This window comes from Lutzomyia longipalpis, chromosome 4, assembly GCF_024334085.1.
Source record: "Lutzomyia longipalpis isolate SR_M1_2022 chromosome 4, ASM2433408v1".
NCBI classification, from domain to species: domain Eukaryota; kingdom Metazoa; phylum Arthropoda; class Insecta; order Diptera; family Psychodidae; genus Lutzomyia; species Lutzomyia longipalpis.
Window position 1 is genome coordinate 15323255 of NC_074710.1, and position 23722 is coordinate 15346976.

Sequence of the window (23722 nt, forward strand, 5' to 3'; positions counted from 1 at the left end):
TAATTTTAAAAGAAATAATCTGCATTAATAAATATTTATTTAGGCCAGACTTAAGTTTTCTTAAATCAGACTTAAGATCTAAAAAAATAAAAATTAAAATTAACGTTTTTAGATCCTAATCCAAATATAAACTAAAAACTGATTTAAGAGAACTTAAAACTAATATAAAAAAAATATTATTGCAGCAATTTTTTTAAAATTAATTTGTTAATAATCCTTTGGCTCTTACCTGTTAATTTTTAAGAAAAAAAGAAGAGTTTAAAACCACCCGTAAAAATTTTTTGATCAGTTAAAAATTGCGAAATGTGGGTGAATTTTATAGTTTGTTATTTCCCATAAGAAATCTGCAAAATGGCATAACTAACATCGTTTATGGTGCAAAATTGGGGAATCTGGTCTATATATAATATATCTGGTCTATATTAATATATAATACATAGGTGGGATGTTGGTAAAGAAACCTTCACAGCATGAAGGCCTTTTATGATCATGTGAAGCGAATGAACCCTCCCAGACGGAAAAGTAGTGTCGACAGCGCGTGTGGCGTCATCAAATTCAGCACTGCTCTCACTCCTTTTTTTTTGTACATATATAGCATAAGAAGTGTTTGGATTATTAATACTCCACACTAACGTTCTTTCTCTTTCTCTTCCAATGTAATTACAGTTCCACCGGAAAAATTGCTGATGCTGGACGAAAAGGGCGTTCATATTCCCCACTATATCCTGGGACCATACAATGAAGGTGCTTCCGTTAACATTACATGCGTCTCAATTGGTGGTAAGTGATTGCAAATTCTCTCTTTTACTACACACCACAATATCTCTATATGTGCTTAAACATAGTTCCCAGTATGTAATATCAAAAGTTTCCCCTTGGAAAAAAGCAGTAGAATGATGTTGGAGGAGCTTTTAATGCGAGGGAATAAAATTGTGGAAAAAGTGAGAGAAAACTACTCGTTTTTGTTGAATAATTCATGCAAAGGAAGGAAAAGTTGGTGTGAAAATTAGCGCAATGAGAATTAGAGACAAATAAAATTTCCATGCGCTCTCTAAAGCCCTTTCAATGCACACACACATACACAAATTTAATTCCTCGTGAAAAATATTCCTTCTTGAAATATCTGCACCATCGTTGGTATAAAAGCTATGAATTGCAAATATTCCCACGTGACGACAACACTTTGTGGACGACATTCATTCGCAAAGCCCCTTCACCCCCTCTATAGGAATGATGAAAAAGGTGGTAAAGCAAGAAGAAAAGAAAAAAAGAAAGAGCTCAATGAGTGTTGGGTAGAAGGCTTTTGAATAAATTATATGATAGGTATACCATAACTTTTTTTTGTTTTCTTGTTTATAAGACAATTTTATAGAGATCTTAATAGAACAAAAAATATTATAGGTATGAAGAAAAAAATTTAGAAATTCAGAATATAAATGTTAGAAGAACAAAGAGTAAGAATTCGTTAGAAATAAATAGAAAGTTCTTCAAGAAAAACTATTAAAATTCTGAATTAGAATAATAGTCGTTAGAAATTTGAATTAGAAATACAATGAGACTCTAATCCAATTCAACCTTATCTACTAATTCTTTCTTTTAATGTCCAATATATTAGGTATTTATCAATAATTTCTAAGAATACTTAAACCATTCTCACCAGTTCGTCTTCATCCACAAAACGTTCTTAAGAAAAATTTTCCAACCTCATTAAACTTTGTTAAATTTCCAAAGGAAAACACTAATTTCCTTTAAGGAATAATAAAAAATGAGAATAAAAAAAAACTCCTAAAGGCATCACAATTGCCCTTTGTGTACTCTCGGTTGCTTCTTATTCCTTATTCCTTTGCCTTACATTCGCAAGTCCCTTAAGCTGCTAAAGGAAACAAGAAGGAGGGAGAGGGAAGGGAAGAATATTTATTGAGGAAACGCGTCTGCCGCTTCATCCCACAACAATGAATAAATAATTCAATGTTTGGTCGTAAAATTGCAACGATGTACCAAAATGCGCCTCTGGGAGTGCTTGAGAAAATAAATAGTCCCTCCTTTTAAACTTCGCTTTAAAGGATAATTTTCTTGTGAATTATTGGACCACAAAGACAGCTCAATTCACAATTTGAATACACAAACAGTGCAAAATGCCAAGTGAATTGCCGCCATGTTACCACACAGACTCATATACAACATTAAATGCCTCGAGATTGCCAATTTAAGACGTTAAGTGGGTGCGGTTACGTGAATGGATTTAATGGTTTAATTCCTTTTTTATTTCATTTATTTTTTCTTTCTTTTTTGATAAAACTTTTTATTTAAACTGAACTTGAGATTAGAATTATTTTCTTTTATTTAATTTATTTTATTTTGAGTTCTTTTTAGAAGTACATTATAACGTTAGAAAATGAGGGAAGAACAAAATCAATCGTTAGAAATGTAGGGGGTTTACTAAAAGTTTTATTAACCAAATCAAAAACTTAAATTAAGTAATATTTAAAATCTATTCAAATATTTAAATTTATTCGTCTCCTTCTCTCAAAATAGGTCACAATAAACGTTTCAATTGCAAATATTTATGCCAAAAATCGCACTTTGCATCCACACTATGTATCTATTCATACAACTCTGCACGCATTTCTGCGTAAACGCGTTGATAAATTTTCAGTAGTTCTGCTGGTGTTGTCAATCTACATACATATTGCGCATACCTACAATACAAAATATCATTTCAGAGCAATCAAATTTAATGCGAAAAGCTCTATTGTCCATCGAATAATCCCATATTTTTACGCATCCGTAACTACACAACAAAATTGCTGATTAATTCTGTATGTAGTTATTGCTAAGCGAGAGAGAGAAAGAGAGAGAGTGAGGAGTTTAAGTGCCATTGAATTGCCCATCCCGTGTATACAGCGGATTGTTGTGGGTTTTTGGGGATGATGATGATGAGTTCCCACAACTGGTCCTGTGCGCTGGATGATGGACGCTGGAAGCGGGCCTAGGGTCGAGTCACTAAACACTTGGGTTTTATTTTACACTTCCAACGTTATTTATTTGATAGCTGATTACATGAATTTTACAAGTCCCAACTTGGACTACCTGAACACAAATGAAAATGTCCGATACGGACTTCCCGAATTAACTGATCGACTGGCCAGTGGCCCGAGGCCACGCTCTGACTGATCGAACTGAACTCACTGAACTGAATCGCTAATCTGACTGACTCCAACTGAATGATTGACTGACTCGAACTGAATGACTCCTCGATTGAGGGCGTCAGCCCTTTTTATTAACTTGATCACCCCCTCACCTATCTCCCGTCTCAACACTCTACCTGATAAAATTCCAGGAAAAGGGAGCGTCTCTATTCTCGGGATGACGAAATTCCCAGAAAAAGGGATTTTACCCTTGCGAGAGACGCGAGGTGGCAGCTGCCCATTGGTTATCCTCAACGCATCTACCCCCGCTATCGCGGCGCGATCGCCAAACATTGGATCGCGCTTTCTCTTCCTGTAGCATCATCACGCATGCATGCTGTTACCTTCCCGCGCATCTTGAGCAATTAGGCAAGAAAAACTCTGTCACCTCGCTCTTGGTGATCGTGGGAGTTTACCTTTTTGTGAATTCTCATCTTTCAAATATGACCATATTTGGTCATAACTGTTGGGGTTCATCCGCTGTGGAATTTTACCCCTAATGTTGTATCAAGGTATAGTCTTTTACAAGTGAGAAGATCGAGGGAGGAAGAATGTCGCTAGGGTGACTTTAGAGATAATTTAGGCGCAAGATATTGAATATAATGTATTGAAAATAAGGGGTTGTGTTGGGTCACAACACTCCTTTCCCCTGTGAACAAGAGCTTTTATGCTCGTAGAGCTAAAAGCTCAGAAAAGCTTGAAGTTCCGAAGGAACTGAACGCTTTTCTATAGGTATTGAAAATATATTAAAGGGGAAAAGAGAAAAAAAAAATTTGCATGATTTCAAATTAAATAATAAATAAATAGGGTTTAGTGAAATTGGTACGATAGAAAGAGACGGGGCGGGACAATTTTATGGGGTAGGTAGTTAAATAGGTGAGTGTGTTATTCACACATCCCTTTCCCCCGTGAACTAGAGCTTTTATATTGCAAAGATAAAAGCTCAGAAACTTAAGGTTTTGAATAAACTGAAAATTTTTCTATTACGATTGGTGAGACGGAGGTGATCATATTTTGTTTACAAGCTATATTTTTTTTTTACTTTAATGATTGTAAAATCTTATGTTTTTTTCTTTTTTGATTAATCTTTAGTTCATTTTTTTTTAAGTGTTTTGCTTTTCTTCAATTTACTTATTTACTTATTCCTTTTTTTTGTATGGTTTATCTAAATTTATGGAAGAGAAAAATATTTTTTTTTTGAAAAGCAATTAAAATTATTATTATTATTATTATTTGTAGATTATTCATATTTGAATGTAATTGATTTTTTTTTTAAATTTATTTTACTTCTTAGCTGTTATTATCTTATTTCCATTAATCTTTTCTTTTTTTTTTTTTGTATGTATTTCTTTTATTTCGTGAACTTGATTTCTTTATTTCGTAGGTTTCATACTTTTTATTTCCTTTTTTTTTTTTGCTCTTAATTTTTATTATTCTTAACTCTTTATTGTTTCTTTGTTCAATATAGTTTAATTTAATATTTATGGATATAAAATGATTGACTTACTCTCCTTCTAAGTTAAATTTCCTTTTTTTTTTTTCTTTGTTACTCATACATGGTTCTTGTCTTATATATTTTTATTCATTTATTATTTTTTTTTTTATAATTTCTTTTTTTTTATTTTTTTTTTTTTTACTTGGAGATCGTTAAATGTGTATTATTTCTTTTCAAGCTTTCCCAATTTCTTTCGTCATCTACTATAAGGAATCTTCAAATGCATAGAACATTTGCCTTTAGTATTCGCTTTTAAACTTGGAGATCGTAAAATGTGTATTATTTCTTTTCAAGCTTTCCCAATTTCTTTCGTCATCTACTATAAGGAATCTTTTCAAATGCATAGAGCATTTGCCTTTAGTATTCGCATAATTTTCGTGATTTCTTATATAACCCGTGGAACGCAATGAGGGCGTCTTAATTCGATTTATTTCAATATCTTCATTATTCGCGGGACATATCGTGAACGTAGTATTTCGTTGATTTTTATTATATTCTTCATTATTTCCATTTTTTGCGTAGTATCTCATATTCGTATTATACCGATTAATTTCATTATTTTCATTATTTTTTTTTTTAATCTATTCCGATTTTTCGCGTCTATCTCATTTTCATTTTATTCCAATAAGTTCCCATTTTTTTTTTTATTATATTCTTCGTTAATTCCGTTTCGCGCGTAATATTCCATTTTCTTTTTATTTCGATTCATTTCATTATTTTCATTATATTCTTCATTAATTCCGTTTCTCTCGTAATATTCCGTTTTCTTTTTATTTCGATTCATTTCATTATTTTCATTATATTCTTCATTAATTCCGTTTCTCGCGTAATATTCCATTTTCATTTTATTTCGATTCGTTTCATTATTTTCATTATATTCTTCATTATGATTCCGTTTTTCGCGTGTATCTCGTTTTCATAGTTTTCCGAATAATTCCATTATTTTCATGATAGTCTTCATTAATCCCAATTTTCGTGAGGCACAACACAGGCGCCATCATTGATCCTTTCTAATTTTATTTTACTTTATCGCATTATTCGCGTAATATCCCACAGTCATATTATTTTATAAATTTTCATATTTCTCTAATTTTCCTTGTGTTCTTCGCTTTCTTCATTTTCTTCATTTCTTATATATATTTTCATTTTCTTCATTTTTTTTTTTATATTCGCGGGACGCATCATTGGCGTCATTTTTCGATTAATTCCATTTTCTTCATTTTTTTTTTATTCGCGGGACGCATCATTGGCGTCATTTTTCGATTAATTTCATTTTCTTCATTTCTTATATATTTTCATTTTCTTCATTTTTTTTTATTCGCGGGACGCATCATTGGCGTCATTTTTCGATTAATTTCATTTTCTTCATTTTTTTTTTTTTTTTATATTCGCGGGGCGCATCATCGGCGTCATTTTTCGATTAATTTCATTTTCTTCATTTCTTATATATTTTCATTTTCTTCATTTTTTTTTTATTCGCGGGACGCATCATTGGCGTCATTTTTCGATTAATTTCATTTTCTTCATTTCTTATATATTTTCATTTTCTTCATTTTTTTTTTTATTCGCGGGACGCATCATTGGCGTCATTTTTCGATTAATTTCATTTTCTTCATTTTTTTTTTTATATTCGCGGGGCGCATCATCGGCGTCATTTTTCGATTAATTTCATTTTCTTCATTTCTTATATATTTTCATTTTCTTCATTTTTTTTTATTCGCGGGACGCATCATTGGCGTCATTTTTCGATTAATTTCATTTTCTTCATTTCTTATATATTTTCATTTTCTTCATTTTTTTTTTTTTTATATTCGCGGGGCGCATCATTGGCGTCATTTTTCGATTAATTTCATTTTCTTCATTTCTTATATATTTTCATTTTCTTCATTTTTTTTTTTTATTCGCGGGACGCATCATTGGCGTCATTTTCGATTAATTTCATTTTCTTCATTTCTTATATATTTTCATTTTCTTCATTTTTTTATATTCGCGGGACGCATCATTGGCGTCATTTTTCGATTAATTTCATTTTCTTCATTTTTTTTTTTTATTCGCGGGACGCATCATTGGCGTCATTTTTCGATTAATTTCATTTTCTTCATTTTTTTTTTATATTCGCGGGACGCATCTCTGGCGTCGTTTTTCGATTAATTTCTTTTGACTGGGGCACTTCGCGGTGTGTTGACGTAATCGATCTCTTTTTAAAGGATCATTGATTTCATTTAATGCGATATTTCAAAGTCAAAAGGGATCGTATGATTGTGTTCTATAGAATAATTATTTTGAAAATCTCCCTCCTCTTCTCGAGGCAGGTTACGTGAATTTCTCTCGGATGTTGTAACATTTTGATTCCTGGCGTAATATTAAAGTTTTGATTCTGAAAACGGACACTTTTACTTTGGGTGGCTCGCCGAGTTTTATTAGGATGAAAACTATATTGAGATTGCGAATTATTATAATCAAAATCATAATTTGATTGATAACGACGGTTAAATTTTGGTGCATATTGCTTATCTGTGGGATATGAATTATTCCAGTTACATCTGTATTGTTCATTTGAATGTCGATTTGATTGCGCATTTTGAAAGTAATTCTTATCTGGATACCGATTTTCTTTATAATTATGGGAATTAAACAAACGATTGTTATGTCTATAATTTTGATTTTGTAAAGCGCGGTTACTCATATGAAAGTTATCGCGAGGTATTGGAATGCGATTGCCTGAAAAGTCCTTGTAACTTTTATTTTCTTGCCGCAGGCTGCGAAGTCGATTTTCTGCATCTACAATAACATTAGCAAGACTTTCATGTTTTTCTGCTAGAATAAGAATACGTGTCTCTGCATCACGAATGGCCTTACAAAAAGTTTCGATGGCCAAGGTTGTAAGCGATTTCTGTACATGTGCGGGTACGGATTGATTACTACCAAATTCTGCGGCATACGCATTTATAACGATCTCCAAATTTTCTTTAACTCTTTTTCCAAAATCAGAGAGAGTCTCTCCTGCTTTATTTCTAAGTGAAGCTAAGTTTTCTCTTGCTTCATCAATTTTAATGTCTAAATTTTTTTTTGTTAATAAGAATTCTTCTCTCATTAATTTGTAATTAATTCTTAAGTTATCTTTGTTCTTTATTAATTTTAAAAAAAGGAGGGTGTAATTTTAATTAATAAGAAACTGATAAACATACGATCGAGTGATTGATCGTTTTCTATTTCAAAAATTTCATATAAATTATCAGATTTTAACAGAAAAATTTCGAGGGACTCACTGCTTAAGCTGGGGAAGTCGTGTGTAATTCTTCTTAAGTTTTCCATTTTGCTGTTCCATTCACTCTCGGAAAATTGATGTGATGATCCGTGTTGCTCATTGCTTCCTAGTGTGGGCGATGGCGAATGATGATCCGTGGTGTTCCTCGTTGGAGGTAATTTAATGGTGCTCATGGTGCTTCGTGATGTGTACTGCATTAAGATTGAAGCTGCTTCTTATAGCCAGATGCGTTATGATTGATTTTCCAGATGATTTTCTCGCAATTGTCACAATTCAATCGATGACGGTTTTTTTTTTCCGATTTTTTTTTTTTGGTAATTTGTCGTGTAGTTCTCGATTTTCTTAGATTATTGCATTATTGCGTTTGCGTTATCATATGTAACGATCGATTGGGTCTATTGAAACAATTCTTTCAGTAGCAACATCGGACGCTGCATTCCATTCTGTCGTTCGATTCAACATTATTATCAATTTTTTGATTGGAGTTAACGACTTCTGTATGAAGAATATGTTCCTTATCCATTCAATAATCATTCGTGTAGCCGCTTCGTAGAACATTTTACTTTCTCACTGTTTTTTTTTTTTTTTTTACACCACTGAATTTTATTTGTTTTATTTTATTGGATTTTATTAAGAAATTCGCAAAAGTTTTAAATTTATCGTATTTAGATTTATGATTTTCACTTTGTTTTAAATTAGAAGTTAGATTTCGATTTATGTTGGATTTGATTTTCACTTGTTTTAAATTAGGAGTTGGATTTCGATTTATGTTGGATTTTTTTTTTTTGCTGTGATCCTTTTTGAATTTTATGATGAAATATTCTCTCAGATTTTCCTCCTGGCTGGAGACGCCAAAATTATGTTGTGGGTTTTTGGGGATGATGATGATGAGTTCCCACAACTGGTCCTGTGCGCTGGATGATGGACGCTGGAAGCGGGCCTAGGGTCGAGTCACTAAACACTTGGGTTTTATTTTACACTTCCAACGTTATTTATTTGATAGCTGATTACATGAATTTTACAAGTCCCAACTTGGACTACCTGAACACAAATGAAAATGTCCGATACGGACTTCCCGAATTAACTGATCGACTGGCCAGTGGCCCGAGGCCACGCTCTGACTGATCGAACTGAACTCACTGAACTGAATCGCTAATCTGACTGACTCCAACTGAATGATTGACTGACTCGAACTGAATGACTCCTCGATTGAGGGCGTCAGCCCTTTTTATTAACTTGATCACCCCCTCACCTATCTCCCGTCTCAACACTCTACCTGATAAAATTCCAGGAAAAGGGAGCGTCTCTATTCTCGGGATGACGAAATTCCCAGAAAAAGGGATTTTACCCTTGCGAGAGACGCGAGGTGGCAGCTGCCCATTGGTTATCCTCAACGCATCTACCCCCGCTATCGCGGCGCGATCGCCAAACATTGGATCGCGCTTTCTCTTCCTGTAGCATCATCACGCATGCATGCTGTTACCTTCCCGCGCATCTTGAGCAATTAGGCAAGAAAAACTCTGTCACCTCGCTCTTGGTGATCGTGGGAGTTTACCTTTTTGTGAATTCTCATCTTTCAAATATGACCATATTTGGTCATAACTGTTGGGGTTCATCCGCTGTGGAATTTTACCCCTAATGTTGTATCAAGGTATAGTCTTTTACAAGTGAGAAGATCGAGGGAGGAAGAATGTCGCTAGGGTGACTTTAGAGATAATTTAGGCGCAAGATATTGAATATAATGTATTGAAAATAAGGGGTTGTGTTGGGTCACAACAGGATGTATCCTCCACCATATTGTCGACACTCCGGCTGCACAACTGAATTTTCGCAAAATTCACATAATAATTCACGTGATTTAATCGGGTGCATCGGGCGGTGAGCATAAAATGGCCAAATTGGGCTATATGGTGTTGGAGACACAATTTCACGGTGATGTGTATTCATTTGGAATGCTTTTTGGGTGATGATGAGGGACAAAAGTTGAGGCGTTTTAGCAAATTAAAAAAAAATTGTGGGTTAGTGCAGCATGAGAAGATAAGCAAAAATAAAATAAAAATTCCAATGTTAATTTTGCAGTTCAATTAATTAGTTGGTGTGACCGTAGAGTACAGTCATACCCCGTTTAATATTTATTTGCTATGTAAAACGTATTTTTTGACACTGACAGCTGTCAACTCATTTTGACACTGTCATATGTCAAAAGGAGATTTTATGTCAAATTTTTTTGACATTTTTCTTTTTTTGAATTTTTGATTTGAGCCCGAAAATTAAAGTGAAGTATTCTTAATTCTATTTGTAATAAGATTGACACTGACAGCTATCAATTTTTAGACACGTATCAAATGAGCTTTTCTATGTCAGTTAAAGCTTTAATATGTAAATATTTTAACAATTGCCTACTTATTTTACTTTGAATGATGACAATCCTTTACTCATGCCAAAAATTGACACTGACAGCTGTCATTCTGTCAACTTTTTGACAGCTCTTTGATTTTTTTTTCAAATTTGTTTCTCAAATTTAAATAATAACGGAAGATCCTTTGATTTTTTCCCGTCAGGACGACCATTGCCAAATGTAACGTGGTGGCACGAGAGTACTTTGCTGAAAAGTCATTCGATGGTGCTGTCGGAGAAGCGTGTCAAGAGCATCCTTCAGCTGGAGAAATTGCAGAGGAGTCACCTTCACATGGTGTTAACATGTCAGGCATCCAACAACAACGTCACAACCCCCATAAGCTCATCAGTAACACTCGATTTGAACTGTAAGTCATCATACATACAATTTCTTTCTCCATACTGCCCCCCATTTATCATGCGGACTCATCCATCCCGGTCTGACTGACACGGGAATTATGGATTTGTGTGCCATTGCACCCCTTTGGGGGAGGTGGTGGTCCACACAGCATATCACGCACGACCCGCTATCGTGGAATAAATAATGTTTGGTGGAATATTTTAGCGAATTTAACGAAATTTGTAACATGGTTCAAATTGTGAATGATGCACAACCAACACTACGTATTGAGCGATAGGAATTTAATTGAATTGAGAGAGAGAACAAATATTTAAACACACAACCATACTTGCAAACATTAATGATCCTCGGATGGAAATGTGTATTTGAATTTCAGTAGAATTTCTATTTTCATTCAATGCATTTCCTAATAATGCTTCAACCAATATTTAGGTATTTATGTATGATTTGAATTTAAACGGAATTTGAACCATTTTAACATTTTTTCTCAAATTATTTTGATTGAATTTTTCAAAAGAAGTATTGGATCGTTCAGTTTGAAAAAAAAGGAAATATTTTCCATGGAATTGAGACATTTTAATGATTTTTTTTTTTAAATTCATTCAATCCAATAAAAATTCTCGCTTAAGCTTCAACAGTTTCCACCCATATAGAAGATCTATCCTTTAATAAAATCTCACATTACAGTACCTATACCTATGAAAGACTGGGCCCTCACTCTTGCTCCTCACATATAGCATAATGCATTTGCAATCCGGTGTAGTAGCTCCTATTCAGTGCAATATTCATGACATGGTGGAAAGCCTCCCCACGTCCAATTTCAACGTGCACAGAAGAAGAAAATTCCTGAAGCTTCCACAGGAATTGCAGGCGGGAGAGGGTGAGAGACTGAGATGGAGCTCAATCTATATAGGGAGTCCGGGTTGTGTGATTCTTTTGCAAATTAGCCCCTGAATAATGTAACAAGGGCTTTAACCATAGATGGGTGTGTGTCTGGCTGCTGGAGTTCCCAAAATGAGTGTCTGTACTTCCTCTTTTATTCTCTCTGCCTGTGTGTCTTTTGAAGCGCTCAACCATGAAAAATCAATGGGGAAAGGTATACCTCCTCCACCCATCCCCCCAAGCCTGCTCTTTTGTACAATGAAAGGTGAGAAGAGGAAATTTTGTACCCAGGAAAAACGACACGACCTCTCCAGAGTCCTATTTGGGGGCAATGTGTGTGTGTGGAGTTAATCCGGGTGATCTTTCCACTTGGATTAGTTTATTGTAATCAATGAATATATAGAGAATATGCAAATGCGCGTGAATAGCGGAGGCGCATTACTTTCAATAGATTAACCGTGCATTTGCGTGGGCCAACAAAATCCTCCATATCAAAAATGCTACCTACCTATATTATGTACATATATATTTATGTAGGTAGTATAGTAATGTAATGTAGGGGAAGTTGGGACAAGGTACCATAGAGCGAAACCCCGCGCACACGTTGACGCTGAGGCAAGTGAATTTATTTGAAAATTATGTTAGCAATTCCCGCATAATCAGAATTCGCAAATTTGCATACACACCACTGTGTTACAAGACTTATGAGTATACTCGGGATAACTTGGTTGCTGTGGGGGGGTGTGGGTGGAATGTTGAGTCCCTCTTGAGAAGCAGAGCAGCAGATCAAATGGGAAGGGGGCGGTGAGGAAGAGGAAGACAAGGTACAAGGGAGGTAGAAGTCAGAGATGGAAAAATCAATAAACTCTCACCAGCATCGAAGAGAATACACACCCTGTGGTTTTCCCACCCACACCTCCCTCCCCCCACACACCCCCTTGAAGCCATCCTTGGCAATGAGGCTCCCAGATTTCTTCTTCTTCACCACTCTACACATAGACAGAGAGAGAGAGAGAGCTTTGGCATGAGCTTTCACATCATTGTGTAACGATGGAATTCCACCCCCATCGGCAGCTCGTGTGCTGCGCATTTCTCACCACCAGACAGCGAGATGAATGAATCGCGGTGGCTTCATGCCCGTCTATCAAAACCCAAATGAGAAGTCAGGCGCCATGTATATAGGAGTGGTGGTGGTGTGGTAAAAGGATGAGCTTCAAATGGAAGGAAATGTTATTAAAATTAGGTGCAGACAGAGTCATCCCCTATTCAACGTTACAACATGAACAGAGATTTTTTTTTCCAATAGATGAAGCATATTTTACTAACTCTAACATACATAGAATAGTCTGCTTTATATAAAGAAAAACTCACGTTGAGGAAGAATTTTAACCCTTTTGCGTTTTTTGGGTCATACGCTGACCCACGCGTGAAACATTTTATTTTTTCAGTTATTTATAAATTTAATTGTTTTTTCAAGTTAAAAATGCATCAAATTCACGCAAAAGAGGCCAAAGAAGACATTCTAACTGAGAAAAGACCTCTAAGAGCACGCATAGAATAAAATAAAAGAGCGCATGTTTCAATGTTTTTATGTTTCACGTTGGACGCGAAAGGGTTAAGAAGGGTTTTGAGTCATTTTTTTGCATTTTTTACAAAAAAAATTTTACAAAATAAAATTTCAATTTTCTAAACAACAAATTTAAACGGTTTACATGTAAAACGGAAAACCATGAGTTTGAGTTCCCAAATATGTCGTCCCTATTTCCATCAAAAATCCTCTTTTCATCATTTTATATACTTCCGCCGCAACACCGCCCATCCGTTCACATGCCTCATTTCTCCGCAACCTAATGTCCGGTCCAAAACTTGCCCAAAACTGAGAACCGATTTTGTCGATGAATTGATCGGAAGTTTTTGGTGGGATTTTTCCTCGCGTGGATGCTCCTAAGCGGAATGCATGGGATTTGTTGCGGAGATGCCTCCGGCCTCTGTTGGCCCAATTCTGTGTTTGCTGTCGTGGTCCCGGTGGGAAAACAACCACCACGACTACCTTTCCATCCCCCTTCCTTCCTCCCTTCCAATTGAATCTCCTTTTTGCTGCTGCTCTTGTACTCCAATGTGTACACACACACACTCCATCATCATGGGCTCCATTGTTGCCTCGTTGTGCAATGTCAATTTTTGCCCACATGCACCAACCACCCCCTCCCTTTCGATCATATTTTTTATGCTCAACCAACCCGAGAATTTCCACTCAATACTTTTCACAATTGATGCAGCGCGTTGTGTTTCCCGTGAGAGTACCAACACCCACGCATCCCTTTCGATCACCCCCAGTGAACCTCATAGTTTTCCCGGTTGAAAGGGTTGTGGGTTGAGAGTAGAGAGGCAGGGGGAGGGGGTGAATGAGGTACCCTATATTGGATAGAAATACAAAATATGATAGATGGGATAGAAATCGAATGTAAAGCAATTCTGCGTTTATTTTTTCATTCTCTATTCTATGGTCTCTTTTAATTCTTTTTTTCTAAAATCTTTTGACCTGAAAATTTTATTTGATTCAGAAGAGTTTAAAAAAAACTCTCATAGGAATATTTTATAAATTATTTTAGTCTGAAAATGAATAAATTCAATTTTTCGATCTATGAAAAACTTTTGAAGGAATGAGACACAAAAAATCTTAATTTATATTTAAATTCTTTTTATTTTAAGGTGTTAAAGGCTAGGAATTCGCTCTTTATCAGACAAAGAATAAAAATAATAATAAAGTTTATTCATGCCAAAAAGAATACAAGAAAGGTGGGCAAATGTTAAAAAAAAATATCAACAAACAGACACTTTTTCTTTGTTTAAAAATCAATTTCTTGTGGAGAAGTTTTGCTGATTTTAATTAATTATTGTTGAAGCTGTAAAGAATAGACCACACGGTCTCCATCCGCTAAATTTTCAAGCTACAGCCATTACAAGGGGTGTTTATCTGACGAATATTTTGCTTATTATTGCGAATCATTCGAATATTTAGGAAGTTTAGGAAAGTCTGCATCTTAAACTTCCCGAATAACACGAAACCGAAAAATAATCAAAAAAAAACTTAGCCCTTTTCACCTTTAATTTTAATCCTCTTTAGACTTAATTTTAGTCCTTTTTAGGATCTAATTTTAGTATTCTTTAGACTTTAATTTAAGTCCTTCTTAGGCTTTAATTTTAATCCTGTGTAGGCTTTGTTTTTGGTCCTTCTTGGGCTTTAATTTTAAACCTTTTTAGGCTTTAAGTTTAGTCCGTTTTAGGCTTTAATTTTAGTCCTTTTTCGGCTTTAATTTTAATCCTTTGTAGGTTTTGTTTTTGATCCTTCTTGGGCTTTAATTTTAAACCTTTTTAGGCTTTAATTTAAGTCTGTTTTAGGCTTTAATTTTAGTCTTTTTTACATGAGACATCGACATGAGCGTAACATCTGATATGATTATTGGGTTTATTTCTTCTTTGAAATTAAATCACTTTAAAAATGCGCAGAAACGATCAATGGAATAATTTTGTTTCTACTGCTGTCAATAAATTTAAAGGGAAGGAGGGAAAATTAAAAAACAATATAATAAAAAACAATTTAGTTACGTTCTGAAAATTTTATTAACCAAATGCTCCCCTCCCTGCTGTACACATTCTTCAGCCCTCAAAAACACGCCACGGGCCACACGGTTCAACACTTCTGGGCCGAAAAAGTTCCCTGCTATCTCTATGCAGGTCTTCAACTCGGGGTGTTTCGGGGCTTGTGGCGGTAGGTTATCCCCTTCGTCGCTCCCCAGAAAACAAATCCAAAGAATTGAAGTCTGGTGACCTTGGTGGCCACGGCAAGTCACCATTCTTCGAGATGATTCTCCCTGGGAAGTGCTCACGCAGCAGTTGCATCGTTGGTGCTGCAGTGTGGCAGAGCACGCCATCCTGCAGGAAATAAACGCTCTCCAAAATTCCCAATTCCCGCAATTAAGGAATCAAAAAATTGGAGAGCATTTCTCTGTAGGCCGCACCATTCACTGTTATGGCGTTCCCATCCTCATCTTGAAAGAAGTATGGTCCAATAACCTGGAAAAAAAGAGACAAAATTAAGATATTGTAAAAAAAATTTTTAAAGAAAAAATTTAATAAAAAATCCTACCCTTTCTGCCATTACGCCATATCAGACGGTCACCTTTGGCGAATGAAGAGGATGTTCCTGGATGACTCTGGGATTTTCCCTGGCCCAATACTTGGTGTTTTGGTGAATGACGGCACCATTCAAATAAAAATGGGCCTCGTCTGTCATCAGAATATTTTTGTAAAAGTCCTCCATCTCCTCCTACATCTCCAGCAGGCTCATTGAGAACTGCATCCTCCTTGCGTAGTCTCCCGGACGCAACTCCTGGACATCCTGGGGTTTGTAGGGGTGCATCCCCAGGTCCTTGTGGAGGATGCGTTGAAGGGACCTACGACTCACCCCTAGCTCCGCCGATCTCCTCCTTGTGGATGTGGTGCAGTCCTCATACACGCTCTCATGTACACGTTGAATATTTTCTTAGGTCCTTTCAGATGGGGTCCTAACCGTTGGTTCATTAATCAGTGTGCCCCTCGTCAAAAGAGACTGCTCCCATCTCCTTATGGTGTTCCCGTGGGGTGGCCGCCTTCCGGGAAAGTCGCGCTGAAAGGCCCGTAGTGTAAAGTGAAGTTTATAATGTTCCCGCGAGTCACTTTTGAGATACGCAAATAAAGATTAGAAGCTTGAAGTAAAACCCTCCGTTGTTTATGCCCGTTCCACGTAGTGTCTCCACAATAGACTTATTGTTGCTAAAATAAAGTGCAACAATTTCTCCTCTTTCGCTTGGAACATTAAGAGGATGACTGCACCACATCCACAAGAAGATCGGCGGATCTTGAACCCCTATAAACCCAAGGATGTCCAGGAGTTGCGTCCGAGGGTCTGTACGAAGAGCATGGAATTTTCAATGGCCCTAGAGATGTAGGAGGAGATGGAGGAAAAACAAAATGCTACCATGATAAATGCGCCACCCTGTATATAGTCCTTTAAGAATCTATGTATTCATGGGCATGAATCTTGCATAAATAATAAATAATAATAAAATAATAATTGAATACTCTGTCTCTTTAAGGCTGAACTTCAGGCATGAATTTAGTACGTTTCGAATTAAAACTACTTTTCTGCTTGAAATTACATATTTTTAGCTTTCTGCTCCTCAATCTAAACCATTTTGAGTCTAAAAACCAATATTTTGATTTCCGTGGCAAATCATCTGAATATTAACGAATATTCCGAATATTTCTGAATATCCGAATCATTTCATACAGAGCCACACTTGAACCACCATTATCGTATGCGGCTGGAGGCTCTGACAAATCAATGATAACTCTGCTTGAATTTCTCAATCATTTCAAGAGAATTATTAATTTTTTCTTCTTCTTTTGAATTAAATTTCTTTTTATTTTAAAACAATTTAATGAACATTTAGGGTTAAATATTCTGTAGCTACAACAAAAGACATTTTTTTCCATTCCCAATCTCTGTCCACAATCATCATTTCACACAACGCACTGATGCGGGAGAGTCCTTTTTTTCGGTGAAATTTATAGGGTTTTAGATCGCCTGGTGTAAGACATTTCTGTGATCAGTGTCAAGGGCACAAAAATAAAACCATTTCCTCCCTTCATATATGTGGGAAGAGTGCGGAAACCACCATAAGAATGGTTTGCCACAGGCTTGACGGTGAGAAAATATATGGCGTGTGTGTGAAGGAGGAAAACCCTCTCATGACAATCTCGAAAGAACATCCCATTTGCGCCTATATGACAATCGGTGGGACGGGGGGTTGTGGGTGAAGCTGTGGGGGTGGAATAAAATAGAGAGGATTCCTAGAGAGACGCGGCAGTGAATCTAATTTTAAAGAAGATACATCAGGCGGTGGTGGCTTCAAGAGCTCCAAGGGCGGGTGAAGAAGCGAGAAAAATGAGGGAGTGAAATGTCACCGAAAGTACATCCATATATTTGTATTAGACGTGTGGGCGGGGGTGGGGAGATGGAAGAACGCCCGGCGGAACCAATTTTTCTGTGGCAATTTTCCGTAATTTGAGATATTTCATTTCCCACCCAAACCACCCTCTCAAAAAAAAAAGTTAATCCAAGCAATACACACGGGTATTGGAATTGCATGGCGGGAAGGTCTCTTCTGCTCTTTGGGGGTAGAAAGTTTGCGGTTGGATTTTTCGGTGGCCCTGAGGGGATGGACGGGGGTTGTGAGACATCTATCGCAATTCCATCGTTCAATTTTTTTCCTTCCTAACAAAATCACATGTAATCAAAAATTAATTTATTCAAGAGGTGTAGTGCACAAGGAGGGATGTTCTTCAACTTGACACGATCGCCGAAATGTTTCTTTTTGAATTTCTCCCCAAAGGGACCACCCCCGCATACCACAATATGAGTTTTTTGTACATAGAGAGCAACATTCAGTGAATAATTCATCTCTCTGGATTAAATGAAATGTAGCTTAATCGTCAGATTGAATTTTTCACATGAATGCTTAAGTGTTAGAGCGAGAGAGAGAAAGCTCAAAACCACAAAAGTGAATATCTAGAGAAAATATTGTACACACAACATAGACACATAAGTGATGGAAGCAAGAAGAAGAGCATGCAGTGTTGTAGCCAGGGGATAAACAGGCTGAGTATTTGGGCGTCTAAATATCTTCTTTATTATTTCTTTTCAAATTATTCTTTGGACGTTTGAATAAATTATTTCCAGCCTAAAAATTTCATTCATAGTTTAAAAAATTGGTTTTTTGAACGTTTTTAATAAACGTTAAGCTGTAGAAGTGTTAAACGTTAAAAATAAAGTAGCATACGTTAAGAGATAAACGTCTTACGTTAGAAAATTACAGTAAAAAAATGACAAGAAGGGTCAAAAGTAATCAAACTCTACAAATGTAAGAAATTGACAATGAAACGTCAAAACAATAAAAATCAATTAAAAACATTAAAAAGGAAATGTCAAATATACTAACTTGAAAAGGATCGCCCAATAGTTAAAATAGAAGTCCCGAAAATCTAGAAAATGTATGTCAAAAAGGTAAAAAATAATTGTTTGACAGAAAGCTAAGTTATACGTTAAAAAATAACAATCAAACATAAGGAAAGAAAATTTAATGGTAGAAAAAGCAACACCAAACTCTGGAAATAATTTAAAATGTTTTAAATGAAATGTCAAACGTTTCAAATAGAAGTGACAAACGCTAAAAACGTAAAGTATTATAGAAGAAACGTCAAATGTTAGATTTACACAAAAAATGTCAAAAACTTAAAATTCAAATGCAATATCCGTTAAAACAGGTTCGTACTTTAAATCTTTAGAAACCTCAACTCTTTATAATTTTTTGCTTGATTCCTAAAATAACCCCCTTGAAAAGATTTTTCTATCTACGTTATACAGGGTGGCCAGGAAATTAGGGCATGATTTTTTTTTTTTTTTTATTTTTTTAAAAATGAAAGAAATAAAGCATTAAACGTTAGAATTACTTAAGAAAATTGTCAAAAGCTTTTGATTCAAATGTAACAACCGTTAATAAGTTTTAGTATTCTCAATTTTCATAAAACTTAACTTCATAACCATTTTCCTTAATTCATTTTAACGTCTTTTAAATTAACAAAAAAAATGATTTTTTTTTAAATAACCCCCTTGAAAAGATTTTCCTAACTACGCCCCTGTGAACGTGAGGGCCTCCCTCGAAAAAGATAACAGCAGCTATGATGGGTAAAAATTGCATTTCACAAAATATTTCAAAATGGTGATTTTGCGGAAGGATGAAAAATTGTTTTCAATTGAATATCTCCGCCATTGCGGCAAGGAGAAAAATTTCCCGCCGGATTTTCCTATATGGATCATTTTTTTCATTTTGGTAAGAGTTTTTATGGAGTAGGGAGGCAGCGTGTGGGTGGTGTGGATTGATGGATTTGGCAGGCGCCACAGAAAAGACGATTTTGCAAAAGAATATAGAACAGAGTACTACAAAAAGGAGAAAAACCATTTGCTTGAACAAAAAATATCTTTTAGCTACCTATAAAAATGATTAAAATATTAACCAAAAAATAAGAAATTAAGATAAAATTATCAGAATTTATTACTGTTTTAGTTTTATTTGTTGAATTTAATGAATTTCTAATTATTAAGTTTGTTAATTTTTTTTAATATTCAAGAGATATCCTTTTCAATTTTACTTTTTAGAATTTTTTTTTAAACAGAATTTAGGGCACTTTTCTTTGTATTTTTTGGGGAAGAATGGGAAAGTACTTGGTGAGGTTGTGATGGGTGAAGGCGATGGTCTCAATGGAGATTTGATGATGCCCCAAAAGGCGGAACATTTATCGGAATATTTTTGCGATCAATCTCCATTTATTCCATATGGTGACAATATTGGTTGGGTGCCCTGCAGCTCTTTCGATGTTGCTGCTGCTGCTGCCCTATTCCGATAAACTCCGCATACGATGGAGTCTCAAGCCCTGAGTGTGTAAAGAGAATGGGGAAAGTGAATGCAAATTGAATTGAAAGTTTTGTGTGGGTGGTGAATGAAAGATGTTGTTCTGAGAAAAACTTTTCACGTGGATGGAAAAAAGTAAGAAGCCCAGCAAAGAGAAACTGAGAGAAGGTTTTTTTTTTAATATATTATTCCTTGTGAGTTGGGGGTGTAATGTTGAGTAGAAACTTTAACGTATACGGTTTGATTTATCCTAATTGCCGAACAATGATAATGCGAGGGTACATAATGATCTTGATTCTGAAGTTATTCTTGATTTTTTCCCAACGTACATAGCTCTTGAATAAATGGAGTATTTAATATTTTTCCAATAGAAACTCTTTGAGTTAATATCATTCTGAATAATAATTGTAATAAAATCACGATATTTGGGTCAATTTCAAATACATTTTTCATCCATTTTGAATAATAATGTACGCATATTAATTTAATTTCAATATAAAATGCAATTTACCCCTTTATAGAGTAATCCCGAATTTTTAAATTTGATTTATTTTTAATAAACTTCAATACATAGTATAATGTGGAGGTTTTATTTATAAAATTTATTAACAACAACCCCCTCCATTGCCCTTCATTGAATCCTCCACCTCTTTTTGCGGGCAATCCCTCCAATTTACCTTAATAACAAAAATGTCTCCATTTTCGTATGTCTTGTCAGAAGAGAACCCAAAAAATGAAATTTATGGATGTTTAGCTTGAAACACCTTAACCGTCTTCTTCTTCATCCTCTCATTTCAGTACGACCACTGCGGGTGAAGTTGCTAGGTGAGAATCGTCCATTATCAGCGGATAGCACGTACGAGCTGTGGTGCGAAGTGGCAGGAGCAAAGCCAGCACCCACGATAACATGGTGGAAAGGGAGTATGCCGATGAGGAATACCAGAGAATTAGTAATTATTAATTTCATATTATAAGGGCTTATACACAAAGAGAGGACTCTCTCTCTCTGTCTCTCACTAAACACAAACACCCCCAACAAACCACCCACCCTCCTCCATACATGCTTATGCTTACATTACATATATCCCAATCTCTTCTATTGTTATTGCTTAGCACTATTGTTGTGTAATACTCACAATGCTTTGATCGCAAATAAGGGGTGGCAAAGTGGGGAATTTTGAGGGACAAATAAACCTCTTTAAGAAAATTCTTCGTAAAATTAATTGCAAATGATTTATTTATTAATTTTCGTTATAAATTTGCATTAAATTGAAGTCATTTTTTTTTTAATCTAAACTTCTAAAGTTTTTCAACGCCAAGGTATTTTCATAGACACTTGAACGTTACAAATTAAACTAATTTGAAGATCTTTTAATTAATTTGATTGAAAACAATATTTTTGCACCTGTTAACCCCTTTGATGTATCATATTTTAGGAGAAATATCTTCTGCGTAGAACTCTTTGAGTAGGGGAAGAAGTGAAAATGGTAGCTAAAGCATATCTCCGTTCTACCCCTTCCCAATATTATATGTGTGTGAAGTGGTTGTTCGTTCTGCTTTTATTAAGCTCCGTCATCATTGGTTGTTAGAGAAGAGCAAGACCCCATTGTACACTTCTCGAAAATTTGTAGTGTTCATTACATTCTCTCTTCCCCCCATAGAATGGAGAAAATAACTATATACAGAGGAGGAACAAATGTTGCAAAAGCGAACTATGTACATTCCCGCATTGGAGTTTTTCTGCACACAAAATCCCCGTGACACATTGGGTGGTAATAACCAGGAACTTCTCGACCAAACTCAGAGCTTGTCTCTCTTTACTTTCACTCCTAATTTTTGCACCAATTTTTCCCCATCGTTAAATAAACTTGTACCATATTTTCCTTCTTGGATTTTCTTCTTTTTTTCATTTTCTGATCTCTCATAGAATATTTAATGAAAGTGGTGAAAGTTTTCCTTAATTGTTTTGTGCTCTTTGGTTGGGTAGAGAAAAGAATGTTTGGGTTCAAATAATTGTTAATAAGGTCGCTGAAAAGTTATAAGAAAAGTAGTTCTAAGTATAATTCCAAAATAGTTTTCATAATATTCGTTGTAAAAAGCCTTTGAAATGTCTTTGAAAAGTACAAAGAAGAAGCTCCGAATGCGGCTAATCTCATTGACTTATTTATCATTTTCTTGAGTGTTTTTATTTTCTTCTATCAAACTCTCAATGAAGATTCCCTTGTTTGTTGTTAATCTTTGACTGAAGAACGACAAAATGAATAATCTCCTTTCACCAAAAACCACCCCCTCTTATATTTAATCTCCAATGCAGCATGCAAAAAAATGCAAAAGAAGCAGAAAATAGTCAAAAATAAACACTTCTTGTGGTAGAATATGTATTTTGAATTGATTGCCAATTTTTTTTTCTCACAAATCTGAATGGGGTTAAGGGAAATGTTGTGCCAATTCCTCCATCACGAAGAAAGAGAAAGAGAGTAAAAATCTTTGGCAGAATCTCAACACGTCTCGCGGATTTTCTCTCTCACTCTGTGTGTGTGTGAAAATGATGTAAAAATTGGTGCACATAGCACCCCACCCCCGTCCCATCCCCTTCGTAATATGGGCAAAAAGCCACCAGAGAGTGAGCTTGATTTAGTGATGCTGCGGTGCATTGTGGAGAAAATCGATTCGTCGCTGCGATGCAACAACAACGGATTATGTTTGGCTCAGAGAAACGGAGATTCATTTCCGCAGCCGAGCCGGAGATTTTCCGCCTGATCGACACTCTATCCTCCTCGTGCAACCACCCCCCACAATCTCTCACCCTCCTTCCCCTTTTTTTGGGATGACAGAATGAGATTATTTGCCATTCACACCAACCTCATCGACCAAGAGGAGATTTTCTTCTTTTCCTTCTATTTTTATTGCGGAGAAATCCCCGTCGTCACACATTCTTCCACCTGATTCGGTGGCAGAGTTTGTTGAATTCCTCCCACTTGATCCTTGCAAGTCCATCTAACACACTACTATAGTACATACATAGTGGTATAAAGGGTTGTGGGGGGGTGGGATGTAAAATATGCACATTGCATGAAGTTTTCATCTACTTCCACCACTTCGCATCTCCTCAGTAAAGGAAGTCTTTAAGACAATATGTGAGGAATTTGCACGTTGAATTTCCAAGCTACGAGAAACATTGATTTTTCTTTGACTTCTCCCCGCATGGAGGTATTCCTTCATTCAAGAAAAGGGAGACTTTCTTTACATGGCGAAACTCTCGCAATTTAGCTTTTGATTTTGATCCTCTTTGTCTCTCTTTCGCATTTTGTTAAAGTTCTCGTTGCAAATTTATATGAAAATTCCTTTTTTAATTTCTATATGCATCGCATGTCACAATAATAAGCTTTGAATTTTCTCTCCATTTTTTTTTGGGTTGCTCATGGAGAATGTTTTACATTTTTTTTTAAATATCAATTTATCTTTTAATACCGAACGTCTGGGAATTTTTATTAAAAAATCTTTATTTCGGAAAATAGAATATGAAGCAATTGCATGCTTCATGCATAAAAAAATCATCCCCGAAAACATCAACAAGTCCCATTTTCCTTTTGCGTCGCGCACAAATAACAATCTCAT

The 23722-nt window shown here is 35.5% G+C and overlaps 1 protein-coding gene across 1 annotated transcript in view; it reads left to right on the top strand.

Moving 5' to 3' along the window:
- Positions 1–23722, top strand: part of LOC129796676 (nephrin-like) — a 75858-nt gene that overhangs the window by 34766 nt on the left and 17370 nt on the right. The window contains exons 4-6 of the mRNA XM_055838799.1: positions 667–780; positions 10513–10716; positions 20903–21054. Coding sequence (XP_055694774.1) covers positions 667–780; positions 10513–10716; positions 20903–21054 — 470 coding nt within the window. The remainder of the gene's footprint in view (positions 1–666; positions 781–10512; positions 10717–20902; positions 21055–23722) is intronic.